At 38.9% G+C, this 20535-nt stretch overlaps 1 protein-coding gene across 1 annotated transcript; it reads left to right on the forward strand.

Annotated features, from left to right (window-relative positions):
- Window positions 1-18071: 18071 nt before the first annotated feature.
- Window positions 18072-20019, forward strand: LOC122036570 (ribosomal RNA small subunit methyltransferase H-like). Its single transcript, XM_042595928.1, has 5 exons — window positions 18072-18278; window positions 19296-19354; window positions 19620-19727; window positions 19813-19897; window positions 20008-20019. The coding sequence occupies exons 1-5, from the start codon at window positions 18072-18074 to the stop codon at window positions 20017-20019; spliced, it is 471 nt and encodes a 156-aa protein (XP_042451862.1).
- Window positions 20020-20535: the final 516 nt, after the last annotated feature.

A 20535-nucleotide genomic window follows, 5' to 3' on the forward strand; every position in this document is an offset into this window, starting at 1 on the left:
TGGAGTGACGTAGTCAGTCTAGTGGGGACAGATACATAGACTATGTCCTGAACCAAGTGGTATAAGATGAATGAAAGGAACAAGGAATGACCCACTATAGTTGCTGAAGAGTTTAGAATTAGTTCTAATATCAACTATGAATTTTTTGGCTAATTAGGAATTATGATGTACTAATAGGTGCAACTCATGACCGTTCTATAATTAAGTAGTTAATTATGAACGACCAAGATAAATCGGGAACCTATTGGGTCACACGCACTAACGAGTCTCTAAAAAACATAAAATAAGTTAAAGAATATGATTCTTAAATCAAGAGATAAATGTTTGGTTGGACCATACATAAGACAAATATGGAAATATTTATCATGATGGAAGCACGAATGGGCTACATCTCTTATGGTAGAGTTGAATCATATTTAGTTTAATTATGAATTAGTCATGAACCAACTAGGTTTAGTTGTGAACCAAAACAAGGGGCTAATGAGCTAAGTTTCGGTTAAGGGATAATGGGATGGATTTGAGCTTTCTAATCTAACTCATTAAAGAGGATTATATATAGATGCAATTAGGAGAGAATTAAGGACAAGTTTCATTATTTGGTTAATTAGCTTTTGAAAACCCAATCCTTCTCTCCCTCTCCTCTCTCTCCCGCCTCCAATAAGAGGGTGCTCCCTCTTGTTGTCGTGACCACCACAAGGGAGAAAAAATTCTCCCTTGTGTGCTTCTCTCTTTCTTCTTCTTGATCTCTCTTTTTCGCTCGTGGCTAGTAACTTCTGAAGGAGAGACTTGTATTCAAGTAGTTGTCTTGAGGAACTTGGCATGGATACGAATAGAGATGAGGTTCAATAACGCCACTATGGTTAAAGCCCTTCTCGTTACAGGTCATCCGTAAGATATACCTAGCGTAAATTTACTTTTTATAAAATTTTAATTATGCGATCATGTTTGACATGTTGTATTCTTGTATGCGTGTGGTGTGTATGATGTAATAATTAGGAATTATTATTTTATTTTCTGCTGTGCATGTTTATGAAACGTATTCTAGTACACACCCGCATCGGACATATCCATCAGTGGTATTAGAGTCTGATCGTGTTTCGACATGATCATAAAATTATTTTACGGTTTGTAATTAGAGTTGTAATTAATTTTATATTTTTTTATGGAATTATTAAGATTTTTATATTTTTTGAACTTTCCTAAATTGTTAGGAAATTCTATTTTTAGAAAGTTTCTAATATAATTATGGAAAAATAAATTTATAAATATTTTGTTAATTTAAAAATTATCATTTCTGGAATTTTTTAAAATTTTAAGAAATATTTTTTTTTTAGAAAATTTTGTAATTTGTTAGGTGATACCAAATATGGAAAGATTCTGAAATTTTAAATATCTAGATATGATATGTTCTAAATTAAATTATTGAATTAATATTTTTAAAAATTTTGGATTTATGAAAATATTCTATTTTTGGAAAGTTCCCTAAATTATTAGGAAATACCAAATTTAGAAAGATTTAAAAATCATTAAGAATTCAGATTTGAAATATTCTAAATTAAATTATAGGATTCATCTTTTCTAGAATTTTTAGATTTATTAAAATATTCTTTTTAAAAAAAGTTACCTAAATTATTAGGAAATACCAAATTTGGAAAGTTTAGAAAAACATAAAAAATACAGATTTGAATTATTCTATAATAAATTAAGAAATATTAATTATTTTTTTCCTAAATTATTAGGAAATTAATTTAAAATTTTATTTTTTAAAATAATTAAAATTTATTGATTGATAGAAAGATTCTAGATGAAATATATTAATTAAATTTAAAAATTAGTTTCCTAATTTGATTAGATAAATCTTGATTTATTAAAATCAGATTTATAACATATTTTTATTTCTAAAATATAATTATAACATATGTAAATTTTTGCCATGTTCATAACATATTGAATGCCATGTAGATCATTAATTATGAGATGATTAGATTTTGACATGCGTGTGATGTGATTAAATCTTACCATATGTGTGATGTGTCATGCTATACCATGCCTGCAATATGTAATGTCATCATTTATGTCATCTGTGTCATGTCATCATTTATGTCATGCGTGTAATGTCATGTAGAAAGAATGTTTGCATGATGTAGATGAGACCAAATCCCTTACACAATATTAAAACCTATACCTTCCGTTAATATGGTAAGAACTAGAGTTTAAGTTCTTGTTTGAGTTGTTGGCCAAACTCAAGCACAAACTTAAAATTAAATATGTTCAAACCATAGAGATGCAATCTCATGATTAACGGGTCAGTTTTAAACTTGAAGCGTTGATTTATTGTTCCAAAGCCAAGATCAATGTAGATAGAGGTGAAGTTGGGTGATATGTATTTGATGTATACTTGTTAATGTGTTAACAATTCGATGTTTATGTGAAAATCAATCAGTTGCCAGCATAATGTGATAGTTGCATATAAGTAATATGCAATCGGTAAACTTTAGCTACCGCTATAGCTAAGAATGACTTGTTGGCCAAAGTCGAGGTTATTCTTATCTGTAGTGGATATCAACCCACTTGGAGAAAACCTCCTATCTTCCGAATTCAAAAATAAAGATATTTGAATTTGATAAATAAGTGGACTTTTATGTAAATTATTTACATAAATAATATCATGTCTCTCATACATTCTTATTTTTGGATTTCTAAGTTAATCATTTAATTATTACTTTTGTTAATCTGCATTCGATTTTGTACTCGAATAAATTGGCTAGCCCGAACTTCTTGGAGTGATTTCAAAATTTGAGAATTGTTCTCAAAGCTGAGAAACTAGCTTATGTCCTTGATCAGTCTCTTTCCATAAGTCTGGATGCTGATATAACTGTAGACCAATTATTGGCCCTTCAGAGACATAAGAATGATTCTATATTTGCAAGTTGTATCATGCTAGCTGTTATGACTCCTGATGTCACACCCAGGTAGTCTCTGTCAGAAGAAATTACGGCAGCATCTCCTCTGTACGGGTGACAATCTGAAACTTTCTACAATGCCCTCAGGGCCACATATACCTCGGCCAACATGACCGGAACAATAACAATAAAAAATAAGGCAAACACCCACGCAGTTTAATAGTAAAACTAAACTAATGCAACGATAAGGAAAATCATCTCAAAAATTCTACTCAACTACACCCATAAAGCTCAAATCATAACGATGTAAATAAAAGTAACTCACCTCTTCTGCCGCCCAGGCAGGCATGTAGCAGAACATATCCAAATATATATAAAAAGAAAATTCATCGACAAATAAGGGATCGTACAAGATCCAAGTGCCAAATCCAGAACAAGTCTGAAAACATAGACTAGTATAGTATAATAAAAAAACCAAAAGATAGAAACACACATCCTTGCAATTTGCAGGGGGGCTAGCGATTGGAACTCTCCGGACAGCCTCAACCTGAAAATAGTAATAACAACAGGGTGAGTCAACTCCTCAGCGGGTAACTACTGACATGCATAGTAAGAAATAACTAATAGCAATAATTATGCGTACAGTCTCCTGATATAGGAATGATAAATGCAAACTGAGATATATAGGAGAAAAACTGTACTAACCAGGACCTGGTGTATGGATAATAGATCGAGAGATATAGAAATCCTGTATGCATGTCAAACATATGCATCCACCAAATATGCAGCATATAAGTGCAGCAAACATAAGCAATAAATACATCAATGCGTAGGATGTCAATGTCATGTCCTGGTCGCCCCTACTGCCAGTCAGCCGTCTCACACATGATGGTGAGACCGAGTGGGTAGGGTTGTGACAACCGTGCACTCTGCCATCACTGCTCCTGATGAGTGACCGAGTGAACGGGATGATGTCGGAGTACACCTATCCTCCTACCCCAAATCATAAGTGGGGGAGCGCAATGCTCTCATCTCCCTGAGCAAGTCCAGAGGAGGGATCCATGTCCTACTATAACGCTGCGTCACACTACCCCATAAAACTCAAATCATATTCCTACTACAATTTAAATAACTAAATGAAATCTCAATTAGGGTTAGGAAACCCTAATTGCTTAACCTATTCATCCTACATACTCACCAAATCTGTGGTAGCTAATAGGGCTCTCGACCGGAGAAGTCCATAGCCGTAAGACGGTGGCTGTAGCTGAGTAAGGCTACTGTTCAGAAAACTAGATAACCCTAAGTTGCTGGCCGGATAGGAGATGCTCCTGGAATCTGAAACAGTTAGCACATACCATCCTAATCTGAGGTTGAATCAAGATCTCCACCATCAAATACTAAATCAACCTACCTTCATCGATCCTTGACAATGAGATGACACCGAACTATCCGGGAGGCTCAGATTGAAATCTTCTCGTAAATTTTGGATGTGAGGCCTAGCACTGGTCCTGGAAGTAGATGAGTGGCCGAAGGGAAGAACTTGGTCAATAAGCTTCGGTACTCCTCCAATCTCTGTGAACCTAGACGCGCAAAGAGGAATCGGCGGTGCTGACCAGATCGGTTTGTGCGCAAGATTGGGGCTGGACCGATCGCAAGAGGAGATCGATGATAGGGCACATCCTATGGCTCCAACGACCCGTCGTGGGTCCGCGGTGGTCGGTAGTGATGCTAGGGCATGGGGGCGACCGTCTGCCGGTGCTAGGGCGAAGGGAAAATGGTCTCTATCGGTTGTCACCAAGGTATGGTTCAGGTGGTGGCGCGAAGAAACGAAGAGGAAACCAGCGGTTGGGGTGGTCGATGGCAGCACAGAAGAGATCGAAGAGGGGCGGCGGCGTGTGGCGGTGGAGATGGCTAGGGCAGAGATCAGGAGAGAAGAGGAAGAGATGCTCAACTTCCCTTCTGTTGAGGCTTTTGTACGCGCAAAGAAGAAACCGTTGGTGCGGTTAGGGCAAGGATCGACGTGAGAGGAGGCTCAGCGCGAGGAACGACGTTGGGGAGAAAGAAAAAGAAAAGAAAAATAAAGAGGAAAATCAAGCATTTTCTCGCTTAAATGGGGTAGCCTAAACAGGCTTTCCCATGGCCCAATATTTATCCCCGTAAACTCGTCATACGAGCTCCGAAAATTTCACGAAAAATTTCTAAAAATTCTGGAAAATTCCCTTATGGTTATTCGCCCTTTTTTTCGATATTTTATTTTCTCCCCCACTAATAAAAATTTTGTCTCCAAATTTTGGTTATCTACCATCAGCAAGTACTAACAACAGATAAAGAATATAAATGTTGAACGGTAAATTAACCTACATACCTCAAGTGAAAAGATGGGGGTATCGAGCTCGGATCGTATCCTCGAGCTCCCAGGTAGCCTCCTCGCCTGAATGATGCTGCCATCCAACTTTAACCAGTCGGATAGTCTTGTTCCGCAACCGACGCTCTTTCTTGTCCAAAATCCGTACTGGAACCTCCTCATAGGTAGCGTCAGACTGAAGGGGAATTGGTATATCAGATAGCACATGTGTTGGGTCGGCTACGTATCTCCTCAGCATAAACACGTGGAATACATCGTGAACGCCTGCCAGGGACGGTGGTAGTGCCAGACGATAAGCTACCGCTCCAATCCTCTCCAAGATCTGGAAAGGTCCAATGTAGCGCGGAGCTATCTTACCTCTGAGGCCAAATCTCTTCACCCTTTTCGTGGGTGAGACTGGCAGAAATACATGGTCGCCTGTAGAGAACTCCAGGGGTCTTCGTCTCTAATCAACATAACTCTTCTGGCAGTCATGCGCCTCTGACATCCTCCGTCTGATAGTACGAACCAACTCTGCCTCCTGCTGAGCTCTATGAGGCCCTAGCAACTGGGCCTCCCCAACCTCATCCCAGAGGGTGGGTGTCTGACAAGGCCTACCATATAACGCTTCAAACGATTCCATCTGGATAGCTGAATGAAAGCTGTTGTTGTAGGCAAACTCTACCAATGGCAAATGACCCTCCCAACTGCCTTCCAAAATCCAATACATAAGATCTCAGCAAGTCCTCTAGAGTCTGAATGGTCTGCTCTGACTGTCCATATGTGTAACGCCCGAAAATTCTCAAAACTATTTTAGAAATATTCTATGATTTTTATGGAATTTTAGGATATTTTTACAGAATTTTTAGAGTAACGGAAGTAGCAAAAACAAATAGAAAACGAAAACGGCCTAAGCGGGAATTGAACCCGAGACCTACGGTTTACGGATAATGTTAGTAACCAATTGAACCCAGCAGGGCCGTGCTGAAAGGAAAGGGAGGCAATTAAATTTATATTAGAGTTGGGCGAATTAATCCTTTAATATAAATAGGGAGGAATTAAGTGAAGAGTTATTTTGGGATCGTAGCTTTTCTCTCCTCAAACCCTCACCGCCGACTCCCCTTCTCTTCTCCTGCTCTCGGCGCCAACCACAAGAAGGAGCCTAGGGTTCCTTTCCTAGGGTTTCAAGGACACCTTCCGGCGACATCTCCGACACGAGGACGTTCCTCTCCGCGAGAAGAACGCATAGACGCGAGAAGATCGTCGAAAGGATCGTCTCCTTCGGAAATCTAGCGATTAGAATCGTAAGAAAATCCGAACAGGAGGTAAGAAACCCCTCACCTGCAGTATAAGTAGCTTCCGTGTGAATTCCATGTTTTAGTTTAGTAATATGTAGACTTTCGACACAAGGATGCGAATTAGTGCATACTAAGTGTTCGATTAAATTATTTAGCACAGAAAAATGCAACTTAGGCATTTTAATAGCTCAGTAAATGCAATAGAAGCATTTAAATAGTTTAGTTAGCTTTGCCACAGCATATATGGGACTACGGTCCAATGGGTGGGCACCCATAGTCGCCTCTAGGTTCAGATAACCTAGTAGAAGCAAGGTAAATTAATTAGCTATGATTCAGTATTTTATTTTCAGTAGTGGCACTGTACAGGATTAGATATCCCTTGGGCTGGGCTCCCATAGTCGGTCCCTAGGTTTAGATAACCTAGTAAACCTTGCTAAATTCTGGATTTGCAACCCCGGGTTTAGTTGAGGATGCGTGCATAGCATGTACAGTTGCCGGGCCTATTAGCAGTATGATTATGTATTTTAATCTATTATATTATAGTTTTTCAAAACTCACAAAGATCAATTATGTTAGTTGAGTTTGAATTCAGTTCCAGACAAGTTTAATTCATGTTCAGCTCAGTTTTCCTTGTTGTTACACATGATAGTTATGGTTAGCTTTGTATGCCATGCTTTGGTGTTCATGTTCAGCTTTTATTACACATGTTTAGATGATAGTATGCCATGACTAGCTTTGATTTCTATGTATGATAACATGCCATGTTTCAGTCTAATCAGTGCACTTTCAAACAACATGTTTTAAAAGCATATTGCATCGAATGCATGTTTTAGTGAGGTAGATGGTTTCTTACTAAGCGAAAGCTTATAGATACTTTCTTTTCCTTATACTACAGATAAAGGTAAAGGAAAGATGGACTAGCGGAGGCTGGAGGACAATGCTACGAGGATGTGTGTGGGCAGGAACTTGGAATAAAAGATCTTAGGGATCTAACAAGCTTTATTTATGCATTAGAACTTTCAGCAAAATTAGTTAACTGTTAGAACCTTATTATTCTACACATAGTACATTTGCATGCCATGAATTAGTGAACCATGCGTGATATCATGTTTAAAATGTTAGCTAATACATGTTAAAAATGTTTCTAGCTGTTATAGACTTGATGTGTATGAGTTGGGCACGAAATAGTGCTGAAATCAGGGGTTCTGATTCGAAATCAGAAACCCAGATCGATCTACAGATCGATCAGAATTGGGTTGTGCCATTGGATCGGTCAGCTGACCAATCCAGTCGCGAACAGAGAGTTAGCGTCTGTTATGGATCGGTCAGCCGGCCGATCCAGATGCGAACAGAGAGTACAGAAGCTCACTGATCTGTCAGCCGACCGATCAGTGAGCCACTGGATCGGTCAGCCGACCGATCAATGTACTCTTGGATTGGTTGGTAGATCGATCCAGCCGCATACAGAAGCAATATAGCTTATGGATCGGTTAGCCGACCGATCCAGAGTTTTTCTCCGTGCCGGTATCAAGCTGGATCGATCCGACAGCCCAATCGATTCATGGATCGATTGAAATGTCTGATTACAGCTAGTAGGACATCCGAGAGGCATAGATTATCTTCCCTAGCATGTGTACAACTCCTAGGTACACCTAGAATATTAAGTTCAAATTTTACAGTAATCAGTTTAGTAAAATTTTAATCAATCCAGATTTCCACAATAGTAATTTAGCACAGCATAATGTAGCGATCGGCCTCACAGCCTAGTCAGTAGAAGGTGGGTCGTTACAATATGTCTGCGGATGGAAAGCTGTACTGAAACGGAGCTGAGTGCCCAAGGGTTGCTGCAAACTCTGCCAGAATCAGGATGTGAACTGAGGGTCTCTATCCGAAATAATAATCAAAGGAACTCCATGAAATCTGATGATCTCTCGGCAATACAGATATACCAATAGATCCAGGGAATCAGTCTTTCGGATCACTAAGAAGTGGTCGAATTTGGTTAATCGATCAACGATTACCCAAATCGCATCATGGCCTCGTCGTGTCCTAGGCAAACCCACCACAAAATCCATGATAATATGTTCCCATTTCCACTCTGGAATTGGAATCCTCTGTAGTAATTCGGCAGGTCTCTGGTGCTCCGCCTTCACCTGCTGACAGACAAGACATCTAGCTACAAATTCTGCAATATCTTTCTTCATGTCGTTCCACCAGTAGGAACACCTCAAATCTTGATACATGCGGGTCCCACCTGGATGGATCACAAATCGAGAGCTATGAGCCTCCTGAAGTAGCTCCTCCCTGACCGGGTGAGATGGAGGTACGCATAATTGACCTCGGAAATATATAATACTCGCATCATCTCGGGTGAATTCTGTCTGCTGCCCGGAAGCTATCTAGTTGCCAATGAACTGAAAATGCTGATCACCGGCCTGGGACTTTCAGATCCTCGTCCTGATCGACGACTGAGCAACCATAGTAACCAAAACACCTCGCTCTGTCTGTACCTGCTCCTCAAGGCCCAACTCGGAGAAACCCTGAATCAAGTCCGTGACTGAAGCTCGGTGGCAAGCCAAAGTCCCTTTGGACTTCCTGCTGAGTGCATTGACAACCACATTAGCTTTCCCCGAGTGGTAGCTAATCGTACAGTCATAATCCTTTAGGAACTCCATCCATCTCCTCTGTCGGAGATTAAGTTCCTTCTGAGTGAAAATATATTTGAGACGCTTATGATCCATAAGAATCTCAAAGGTAATGTCGTACAGATGGTGTCATCAAATCTTTAAAGCAAAGATGATGGCAGCTAGCACCATATCATGTACAGGGTAATTCTTCCCATGCTCCTTCAACTGACGAGAACCATAGGAGACTACCCTGCCATGCTACATTAGAACAACACCCAAACCCTGAAGAGATGTGTCGGTGTAGAGCACGAATCTGTCCTCTCCGGAGCGTAAAACCAAAACCGGAGTCGACACTAATCTCTGCTTCAGCTCCTGGAAGCTGGTCTTGCAATCTTCGATCTAAGTGAACTTCACGCCTTTCCTGGTCAGGCGTGTCAGTGGCATAGCAATCCGGGAGAAACCCTCGATGAACCGTCTATAATATCCAGCTAGTCCCAGAAAACTGCAGATCTCCTGTACTGATTTCAACTGCTCCCAACTATTGGTTAGTCCTAGGAAGATCGTACTGCTTCCACTGTACAAAATTTTATACAAGTGATGAACCTTTCCTAATAACCTATTGTGTTCTTTAGAAGTTAAATTAGGAATCGCAAATGGAACTTAACATTATTGATTCCAAATTTAACTTATCTGTTCTTAATGGTTTAGACTTGGAACGCAAGTGGAACTTAATACTATTGATCCAAAACCACCTATGTTATAAATTCAATTAAATATTAATTTCCAAACTTGGCTTCCAGGTTAAATATGGCGAGGCACTAGGCCTTCTTAGATATGGGAGCAACCACCACTTCCTAGACAAAGCCTTTTAAAGAAAGCTAATATTTAATTTCCTTATATAACTCTAAGTTTAACAAAAAAGAACAATCGAATCACAAATTCGAAAAACAAAAAAGACAAACTCGAATAAAAAATCCGAAAAACTAGAATCTATTGCCTCTTGTGTTTGGAATTCTTACAAAGAAAAATAACTAGCATGATGCGGAAGAAAATTACTAGTTATACCTTCTCTTTGTATGCTAATGACCTCGAGATCTTCTGTCGTATTCCTTGCCTCGCCTTGGACGTCGTGTGGGCGACGATCCTCCAAGATGAACACCACCCAAAAGCTTTCTTCTCGTTCTCTATTTTTTGGCCACCACCACCTTAAGGGAACAAGAGAGCAAAGGGAAAGGAAGAGGGGAGATGGCCGGCCACAAGAGGAGCACCAACAAGAGAATAAGAATTATTATCTCATCAGGCCTCTCCTCCCCTTCTTTTATATTACTTGGCCAAGACAAATAAGGAAAGGCTTTTTACAAAAATTAAAATTTTCCTCTTGTTTTTCCTTTTTCCTTTTTATTTTGTTTCCTCTTGATTGAATCAATCACCAAATCAATGATTGGATGATCTTTGATTGGCCGGCCCCTTGCTTGGGCACCAAGCAAGGGTCGACGACCACTTAAAAAGGAAGGAAATATTTTTGTAAAAATTTTATAAGCAAAGAAGAAAATCTCTTATAAAATTTTACAAGCTCTCTTTTTAATTTCCCAATGTGAATGTTAAAAAAGAAAAGTTTTAAAAATTAAAATCAAGTTTTTAAAATTTAAAACTTCTCTTCTAAAATTTTATTTTTTAACATGGTTACAAAAATAGAAAAATTTAATTTTAAAACATCTCTTCCTTTTTTCTAAAAATCATGAGGATGGTTAAAAAAGGAAAGTTTTAAAACTTTTAAACTTTCTATTAAACCATGTGGCCTAATTCAAATAAGGAAAATTTTATATTTTAAAAACTCTCTTTTAAAACTTGTAATTTTCTACAAAGAGAAGATTTTAAAAATTAAAAACGCCCCTCCTTATTTAACATATTATGGTCGACCCCTCTTTGCTAGGACACCAAGCAAAGGGCCGACCCCTTTGTGAAGGAGATTGGCCGGCCCTTTGGCTTGGTCACCAAGCCATGGGCTGGCCTCTTCTTGGACATCAAGAAGGGATTTATATGGGTGGACTTGAGACTTTAATGAGGGTATGACAGGGACCTAGAGGAGAAATTCATTTTGGCCTTCCGATGAGCTTGAGTATCCCGTGTTCGCCCCAAACACACAACTCAAGTTCATCAATAATAACTCATTCCACTAGAGAGTTATTATTGCACTACCGCACCAATCCCAGATTACATTTTAGGCTCCTTCATATATGAGTGTGTTAGTCTCCTTGTGTTTAAGATAACTAATGTCCACTAATTAAGTAAGTTATTGACAACTTCACTTAATTAATATCTAGCTTCAAGAGTAGTACCACTCAACTTCATTGTCATGTTGGACTAAGTCCACCTGCAGGGTTTAACATGACAATCCTTATGAGCTCCTCTTGGGGACATTCTCAACCTAGATAACTAGGACACAGTTTTCTTCTATAATCAACAACACACACTATAAGTAATATCATTTTCCAACTTATCGGGCCTATTGATTTATCGAACTAAATCTCACCCTTTGATAAGTTAAAGAAATAAATACTAAATATATGTGCTTGTTATTATATTAGGATTAAGAGCACACAGTTCCATAATAACTAAGGTCTAGTTCTTTTATTAAGTTAGTATAAAAAGAACTTACCTAAAATGGTCCTACTCAATACACTTAGAGTGTACTAGTGTAATTTATTAGTCAAGATAAACTAAATATCAAATTCCTATCATATCAAATTGTTTGGATAACCATACCCTTACATCCGATAACACTTTGACATTGTTGCCAATTAACAAAATATCATCTACGTATAGTACAAGAAATACCACCACGTTTCCATTACACTTCTCGTATACACAAGACTCATCCGGATACTGAATAAATCCATATGACTGGATCACTTCGTTAAACCAGATGTTCCAAGATCTTGAAGCTTGCTTCAGTTCATAAATAGACCGATTCAGCTTGCACACTAGATACTTTTTGCCCTTTTCAATGACCCCTCCGGTTGCTTCATATGGATGTTTTATTCAAGACTTCCATTAAGGAAAGTTGTCTTGACATCCATTTGACAAATCTCATAATCCATATGAGCGGCAATGGATAAGAGTATCCGGATAGACTTTAGCATAGCTACCGATGAAAAAGTCTCCTCATAATCGATTCCCTCTTTTTGAGTATACCCTTTCGCAAAAAGCCTTGCCTTGAAGGTTTCTACCTTCCCATCTATCCCTCTTTTCCTTTTGTAGATCCACTTGCATCCAACGGCTTTTACACCATCTGGTGGTTCTACAAGCTCCCAGACCTTATTAGAATACATAGACTATATTCCAGATTTCATTGCCTTTTGCCAAGATACTGCATCTATATCTTGGAGTGCTTCGTCATATGTCCGGGGATCAGGTTTATGTTTACCCGGGATCAAGTCTGAAGACTCTCCCAAAAACATGAATCTCTCAGGTTGCCTCACAACCCTCCCATTACGACGAGGCACTGTCTGTGGTTATGTATCATATGTGACACGTGTTGCAGTCTCTTGTGGTACTTCATCTTGTCCTGTTGGTACTGAAGTAGACGTGTCCTCTCTCATCTCTTCTAGAACAATTTTACTCATGGACTTATGATTCATTACATAATCATCTTCTAAAAATCGAGCATTGGTGCTAACAATGATCTTTTGATTTTTAGGATTATAAAATAAACCACCTTTTGTTCCTTTAGGATATCCCACAAATAAACAAACTTCTGTACATGATTCCAACTTGTTAGTATCTCCCTTCAGCACATGTGCTGAACTACCCCATATCCGAATATGAATCAGACTAGGCTTACGCCCATTCCATAATTTCATTGGAGTAGAAGGAACTATTTTACAAGGTTCCATATTCAGAATGTACACTGCTGTTTCTAAAGCATATCCCCAAAACAAATTTGGTAATTCTAAATAACTCATCATCGATCTAACCATTTCCATAAGAGTCATATTCCTTCGTTCTGTCACACCATTCTGTTGGGGTATACCAGGTGCAGACAATTGAGATTGAATCCCGACTTCTGATAAGTAATTCCTAAACTCTCCAAAGAGGTATTCGCCACCACGGTCAGACCGTAGTGTCTTGATACTTTTACCAAGACATTTCTCCGCATCAGCCCTATATTCTTTGAACTTATCAAAGCATTTAGACTTGCGGCGCATCAAGTAAATGTATCCGTATCTTGAATAATCATCTATAAAGGAGACGAAATATTCATAACCACCTCTTGCCTGGATAGACATAGGACCGCACAAATCAGAATGAACCAGTTCTAACACATCTTTGGCTCTATACCCCTTAGCCTTAAAAGGTCTCTTGGTCATTTTAGGAAAGTTTTCCAACTCTAATGAACCCAAGAGTCCATCAGCTACGAGCCTTTGAATCCTACTTAAGTTAATATGACCAAGCCTTAGATGCCAAAGATATGTTTGGTTCATTTCTGAAGGTTCTTTTCTCTTATTAGAGTTAGAAGATGTGTTATTAATTTCCATATTTTGCATTGTGGGAGAAATTGGATTTAAAGTATATAAATTGCCAATCAATGCACCAGAACATATAATAACCTTATTTCTCTTTATAACCACATTGTTACTAAAAGAAACAGAATATCCATCCAAATACAGTTTAGAAACTGAAATTAAATTCTTTCTAAAACTGAGTACATAAAGATAATTTCTTAAAACCAAACTTCTATTCCTATCAAAAGATAAGTAGGCGTCTCCCACTGCAACAACCGCCACCTTAGTAGTATTGCCTATGTAGACAATTATCTCTCCTTCAAATAATCGTCGAGTTTCCTGGAACCCCTGTAAAGAGTTGCAGACATGATCAGTGGCTCCTGTATCTACACACCAGGTGCTGGTAGATAACACAGCTAAATATGTTTCAACTACTAGAGAATAAGATATACCTTTATTGTTTTGATTCCTATGAGGACAGTCCGCCTTCCAATGTCCTGACTGCTTGCAGATGAAGCACTTGCCCTTCGGCTTCTTCATTCCAGCTTTTTGTCCTGTCTCAGTTTATTCACCTTCTTTGCTGAAAAGACCTATTTCTTCTTCTTCTTACCTTTCGACTTAGAAGTAGAACCATTTTTAACATAGTGAATATGAGAACTGTGACGAAATATACCTTCTGCTGCTTGTAGTTTTGTCAGAAGTTCCGCCAACGTATACTCCCTTTTATTCATGTTATAGTTCAGGCAGAACTGCTCAAAACTTCTGTGTAGCGTTTGGAGAATTATATCGACCTGGATTTCCCCATCGATTTCTCCTCCAAGGACTTGTATTTCGTTCAGATAAGCCATCATTTTGAGGATATGATCCCTTACGGGTGTCCCCTCAGACATGGTGGCTGTCATTAACTTTCTCATTGCCTCTTGCCTAGCAGTCCGACTCTGGTGCACAAAGAGTTCTTTGAGATTGTTCATTATATCATAAGCAGTTGGTAAATCTTGATGATGATGTTGCAATACATTTGACATTGAAGCCAAAATATAATACTGCGCCATCTCATCTGCTTTTACCCATTTCTTATGATACTCAATCTCCTCTGGGGTAGAATCACCATTAGGTGTATCTAGGCATACCTCTGAAAGTACAAACATATAGCTTTCAGCAATTAAGATAATATCCAGGTTTCTTTTCCAATCTATATATTTGGGACCAGTAAGTTTATTCTCTTTCAGTATAATAGCCAATGGGTTGAAAGACATCCTAAGAATTACAAAATAAACTTTGATCAGGACTCTAAATTTAAAATAATATTGATTCCTCAACCAATACTATTTAAATTTACCAACATCTCAAAACACTGTGAATATTGCATGCCACGTTAGTGTGGATATATACAAATTCAACATTTGTAAGAGGAGGGTGTACCCCATCAGTTTTATTATCTTGTCATCTTAACTTTATGACAAATAAAATTAATAGTTAGTTTTACTTTGGTCACGTAAAACAATAGCAGTGACTCCGTTGGGGAGGATACTATTGAATGTGTCTAAGTGTATACCATTACTTGATACTTAGTCCATTAAATAGGATTGTGTCCCTTCAGTTGGAGAAGATCACACGCTTCTAAATAATTTCCTATAACCATCCATAAAGGAAGTTTGATCTAGTGATTCGCAACAAACCCATCCGTTGTGGAGGGAGGCACTCATAGCCAACACGCAAGCTTGTTGCATCACTTACAAACCAGTAATGGAGACCGTGAAATTTATTTAAAAATCCCTCTCCCACTTAGTTATTTAAGGTGAGGAATTTTAACCACATGCACATATACACCACAGTAAATAAAAGCAATAAATATGGAAATTAATTTTCCAACTATTATGGCATTTTCTGTCACTGTTCTCCGTGTGCTCCAACCCTAGATGCTGCCATTTTTAGCCACCGCCATCGGGTCGAGTTGTCGCATCTATCTTGCTTCTTATTCCGCTGCACCTCTGGTCCTCCAATAGCACCACGCCTCGCAAAGATACGATCCGCGACAAAAATAGAATTTTACATATATCGATCCTATATTCCATAAAGGAAAGTACATGTATTCTAGATCGAACAAAAAAGTAAAATTCTAAAACTAATACAGCTCCTGCTGTATTTAATACATACAATCATGCACATACAAAATAATGCCCTTGACATGTCCAAGGGTCCAATCAAACATAATATCTATATGCCATAATAGTTGGAGCCTGCAACCACAAAGTTAGCACATCCTACTATTATCTTGCCTAAATTATGTATGACATGTGCATAATCTATTTGAAAACCAAAACACACAGAGGCAAACCCTAACTCTAATACCAATTGTTGGTTAGTCCTAGGAAGATCGTACCGGTTCCACTATACAAAATTTTGTACAAGTGTCGAACCTTTCCTAATAACCTATTGTGTTCTTTAGAAGTTAAATTAGGAATCGCAAACAGAACTTAACATTATTGATTCCAAATTTAACTTATCTGTTCTTAATGGTTTAGACTTGGATCGCGGAACTTAACACTATTGATCCAAAACCACCTATGTTATAAATTCAATTAAATATTAATTTCCAAAATTGGCTTCTAGGTTAAACATGGCGAGGCACTAGGCCTTCTTGGATATGGGAGCAACCACCACTTCCTAGACAAAGCCTTTTAAGGAAAGCTAATATTTAATTTCCTTATATAACTCAAGGTTTAACAAAATGAACAATCGAATCACAAATTTGAAAAACAAAAACACAAACTCGAATAACAAATCCAAAAACTAGAATTTATTGCCTCTTGTGTTTGGAATTCTTACAAAGAAAAATAACTAGCATGATGCAGAAGAAAATTATTACTTATACCTTCTCTTTGTATGCTAATGACCTCGAGATCTTTTGCCGTATTCCTCGCCTCGCCTTGGGCGTTGTGTGGGCGACGATCCTCCAAGATGAACATCACCCAAAAGCTTTTTCTCCTTCTCTATGTTTCGCCACCACCACCTTAAGGGAACAAGAGAGCAAAGGGAAAGGAAGAGGGGAGAGGGTCGGCCACAAGAGGAGCACCAACAAGAGAATAAGAATTGTTATCTCATGAGGCCTCTCCTCCCCTTCTTTTATATTACTTGCCCAAGGCAAATAAGGAAAAACTTTTTACAAAAACTAAAATCTTCCTCTTATTTTTCCTTTTCCCTTTTTATTTTTCCTTTTCTTTCCTCTTAATTCACTACAACAAAAACTCTCATAGACATCAGTGGAACAACAACAGTTTTAAGCAAAAACCGATGTCTTTGAGTATTTTACACCGGTTTTTCCAAAAACCGATGTCTATGAGCGCAGATTTTCGCTCATAGACATCGGGTTTTTAAGCGATGTCTATGAACGCCTTTTTTTTCGTTAATAGACATCGGTTTTAACAGCGGTTTTTAAAATCCGATGTCTATGAATCAAAATTTTGACGGACTTTCTTAGCACACTTTTTTTGGGCTTCTTCTCGCCCACCATAAATCGAAACCCTAATCCTCAGGCGCCGATCCAGCTCCTCAGGCTCTTTCTTTTGCCTCCCGCTCATCAGGCGCCGATCCCAGCTCCCCCTGCCAACTGCACTTCTCCCCAGCCCCCGGTGCCGTCCCGCAAATCGAGTCCCTCCCGCTCTTCCGCGATGTGCCCGTACTCGAGCTCCAGGTGCTCTTTCTCCTCAACCGGATCTGCTCTGTGCTCTTCGACTTCTCTGACACGCTCAAGTCAGCCCGCGAGAAGGAGGTGAAGCGGCAGACGCCGTCGGAGCTCGTCGACTTCGTGCAATCCGGCTCCGGCCGGCTCAACGAGCAGGTACAGGAAGAGCTCGTCCGACTGTGTCTTCATAAGATCGACTCGGTGTGATCGTCGGGTAGAGTCGGAAGTAGAGGAGGGAGGGTGCCCGGCCCGTCGTCACCGCGAGAGTCAAGTTTGGCAGCAATCTGACGAGTCTTGGAAGGCAGTCTAAGGTGGAAAACACGGGGCTTGGCGTGATATCCGGGAGCTAAAAGCTTCCACTGTTTAGGCCGCTACATTAGGGGATCCGAGGGAATGACAGCGGGCTGGTCGCCAATCTCCCCAAGGCGCACGCTAGGGCGACGCTGCCGCTTGGTACCGGGTAAAGGCGCGGCCAGTACATCAATCAGCTCGGCCGTGCCGCCATTGGACGGTGGCTCCGGCAGTTGGAAATCCTCCATCGAATCGAACGCCGGGCACTCCGCCGCTGTCCGTTCGTCCTTCTCCATCCCAAGCTTTTCGCTCAAGTTCTGACCTTTTTCCATAGCACTCCCATCATCCCTGATTCGCTTCGTGCCGTTCTTTGCCGCAGATCGTAGATGCCCATCCGGAGTTGGAGTTGTTCGTGGGAATGGATATGGATGCTTCAATCCATGACCAGGCCCGGGCTCAGATAGAGAAGCTCTTGGCCGCGGATTCGCGCGGCAGCAAGTTGAAAGCTTACACTCATGTCAGAAACTTCAAGTACATCAAGTCGATGCTTGGCGGCGTCGATGAGAACCTGCTTGACGTTGGGGTGAATGGCATCTTGATGGACCTTGGAATCTCATCCATGCAGGTTATTGTTCAGTTGCACTTCTCATGTTTGATGAATTGCCGAAAATAACTTACTTTGAATCTAATAAGTTGGTAAGCTATTTAACAGGTGGATGACTCTAAAGGGGATTTAGTGTGCAAGGTGATGGACCTTTGGATATGCGCATGAATCCTCAGGTTAGAGTTCTTAGATGAAATTTATCCATTAATATATTTGCTTGTGAAGGTGTCAGTCACTTTATCTATTACTAATGCTTATACATGGAGAGTTTTTTCTGCAATGAGGATTATAAAAATCAATCATGAAACTGAATGAGAAATCATGGTATGAATGGTTATTTAGTTACTAATATAAAAAAGATGCATTTAATATTATGTATGAAAACAAGATGTTCATTCAACAATTTCTATCTATGAAAACATGCCCAGGGCAATTGTTATATTTTTTGTCCTTTTGAAATGATATGAACAATAGCCTGTATGCTAGTGTTTTTGGTGAGCATGTAGCACTTGATGCTAATGATATGCCCTATGGTAAGTGAGATTTCAGAAATTAAACTAGTATGTACTCAGAGAACTTGTATGTGTTTTTGTCATATAGATTTTGAGGAGATGTTTTTGTTCTCTATCATATCATCTAACTTATGAAATTAGTTATTTAGGTGATTTATTTTATTTTATTTTATTTTATTTTATTGTGGTACTCAGTACCTTTTGGGTTCTTGATCTTGCCACAGGTAAGAGCAATTAAATTTTCCATAGTTTTGGATGCAGAGTAGCAGACCATGTATAATACTCATTTTGGTTGCTTGACCTTTATGTTTGACAACTGGCATAGTTTAAGCTAAATCCCAAGTTTTCTTTTAGTCACGTTGCTTGAATTTATAAAACATTATTTCTGTTATGATATTTCATGTACAATCATTTGTGTCCTTAGCTAAACATAGCCTAAAAATGTTCACTCATATTACTAACTAAAAATGTAAATTCATTTTTCACAGTATTCTTTAGTGACTTATGTTTCTTGTGATTTCAACAGTGCTGGCAAAAAGAAGAAAACAAGCTTTTTTTTCAGAGCTACAGAAGCCAACACCACAAGTATGCTATTACTCTTCATCACACGACTTGTTTTGGTTGTAGTCACCTTATAAATGCAATGTGCATGCTGCTACTCTTCATTTGCCTTTTACTTAGATATTTTAATGTTTTTTAGCTTTGTAGTATGATTTATTCTTCTGTTTACAATCTAGTCATTATAGTTCACTTTCCTAGTTTCTTATTACCATCATGCAACCTTAGTTTGATGCCTAATGTTTCTCATATTACTGACAAATGCCTATTTAACAGGTGGATGACTCTAAAGGGGATTTAGTGTGCAAGGTGATGGACCTTTGGATATGCGCATGAATCCTCAGGTTAGAGTTCAGATTGGGAGTTTGCTCAGCGCCCGCGCCATACGAGTGCAGTCAAGGTGTTTGCTTTCGATCCTGAGAGAAGGATTTGTAACATAAAACTATGGAAATAATGCTTTTTTTTGTTTTTGAAAAAATATGAAGAACTGCTGTTCAAAAGCTGGCATTTTACTACGACTGGTTGGCCAACAGCTCAAAGCTTGCCAGAAATAATATCACTCCCTTTCATGTTTTGCCACTACTGTTACCTCTGAAATGCAAAAATAGTATCAGTACTATCACTCATTTGCAAATTGCCAGAGTTTTTTTTAGTATCATCTTAATTTGACTATCTTGCAGGTTAAGAGTTGATCATGAGAAAATTTTGATAATGTGTTGAAGGGAGCATCAGTAGAAGATGGTAGGAGTATTGCAGTTCTTCGATTTCGGTCAAACCAGCTCCTCCCGTAAGTTACTGGCACTCAATCGACACAATAGTGGTGAGATTGCATCTTGCAAGATGTAAATAATGTACATGGACCTCTAACTTTCTTTTAAGTTAGAACTCAAGAAAACATATACAAACCTTCAACTTTGTTGCTCGAGTTAAATTATTGAAGATTCCTTCGGTCATATTTTACTATCATAATTCCTGATCTTACTGCCTTCACAGGTCTTGAACCTCCTAGAAATAGCTTAGAGGTTCCTCCTATGAATACTTATCATAATTTTCAACTGGTTCATGAAGACATTCAAGTAAGTTGTTGGGTTTAAGAATTGTTCTTCAGAGTATTCATGGCTTCTTTAGGCAAGCATTTCACTGATTTAGCAATAAGAGAACCAAAATTACTATCATTTGTGTATATCTGAACGTACATGCTTCTGGTT

This window comes from Zingiber officinale, unplaced genomic scaffold, assembly GCF_018446385.1.
Source record: "Zingiber officinale cultivar Zhangliang unplaced genomic scaffold, Zo_v1.1 ctg175, whole genome shotgun sequence".
In the NCBI taxonomy this organism is placed as follows: Eukaryota; Viridiplantae; Streptophyta; class Magnoliopsida; order Zingiberales; family Zingiberaceae; genus Zingiber; species Zingiber officinale.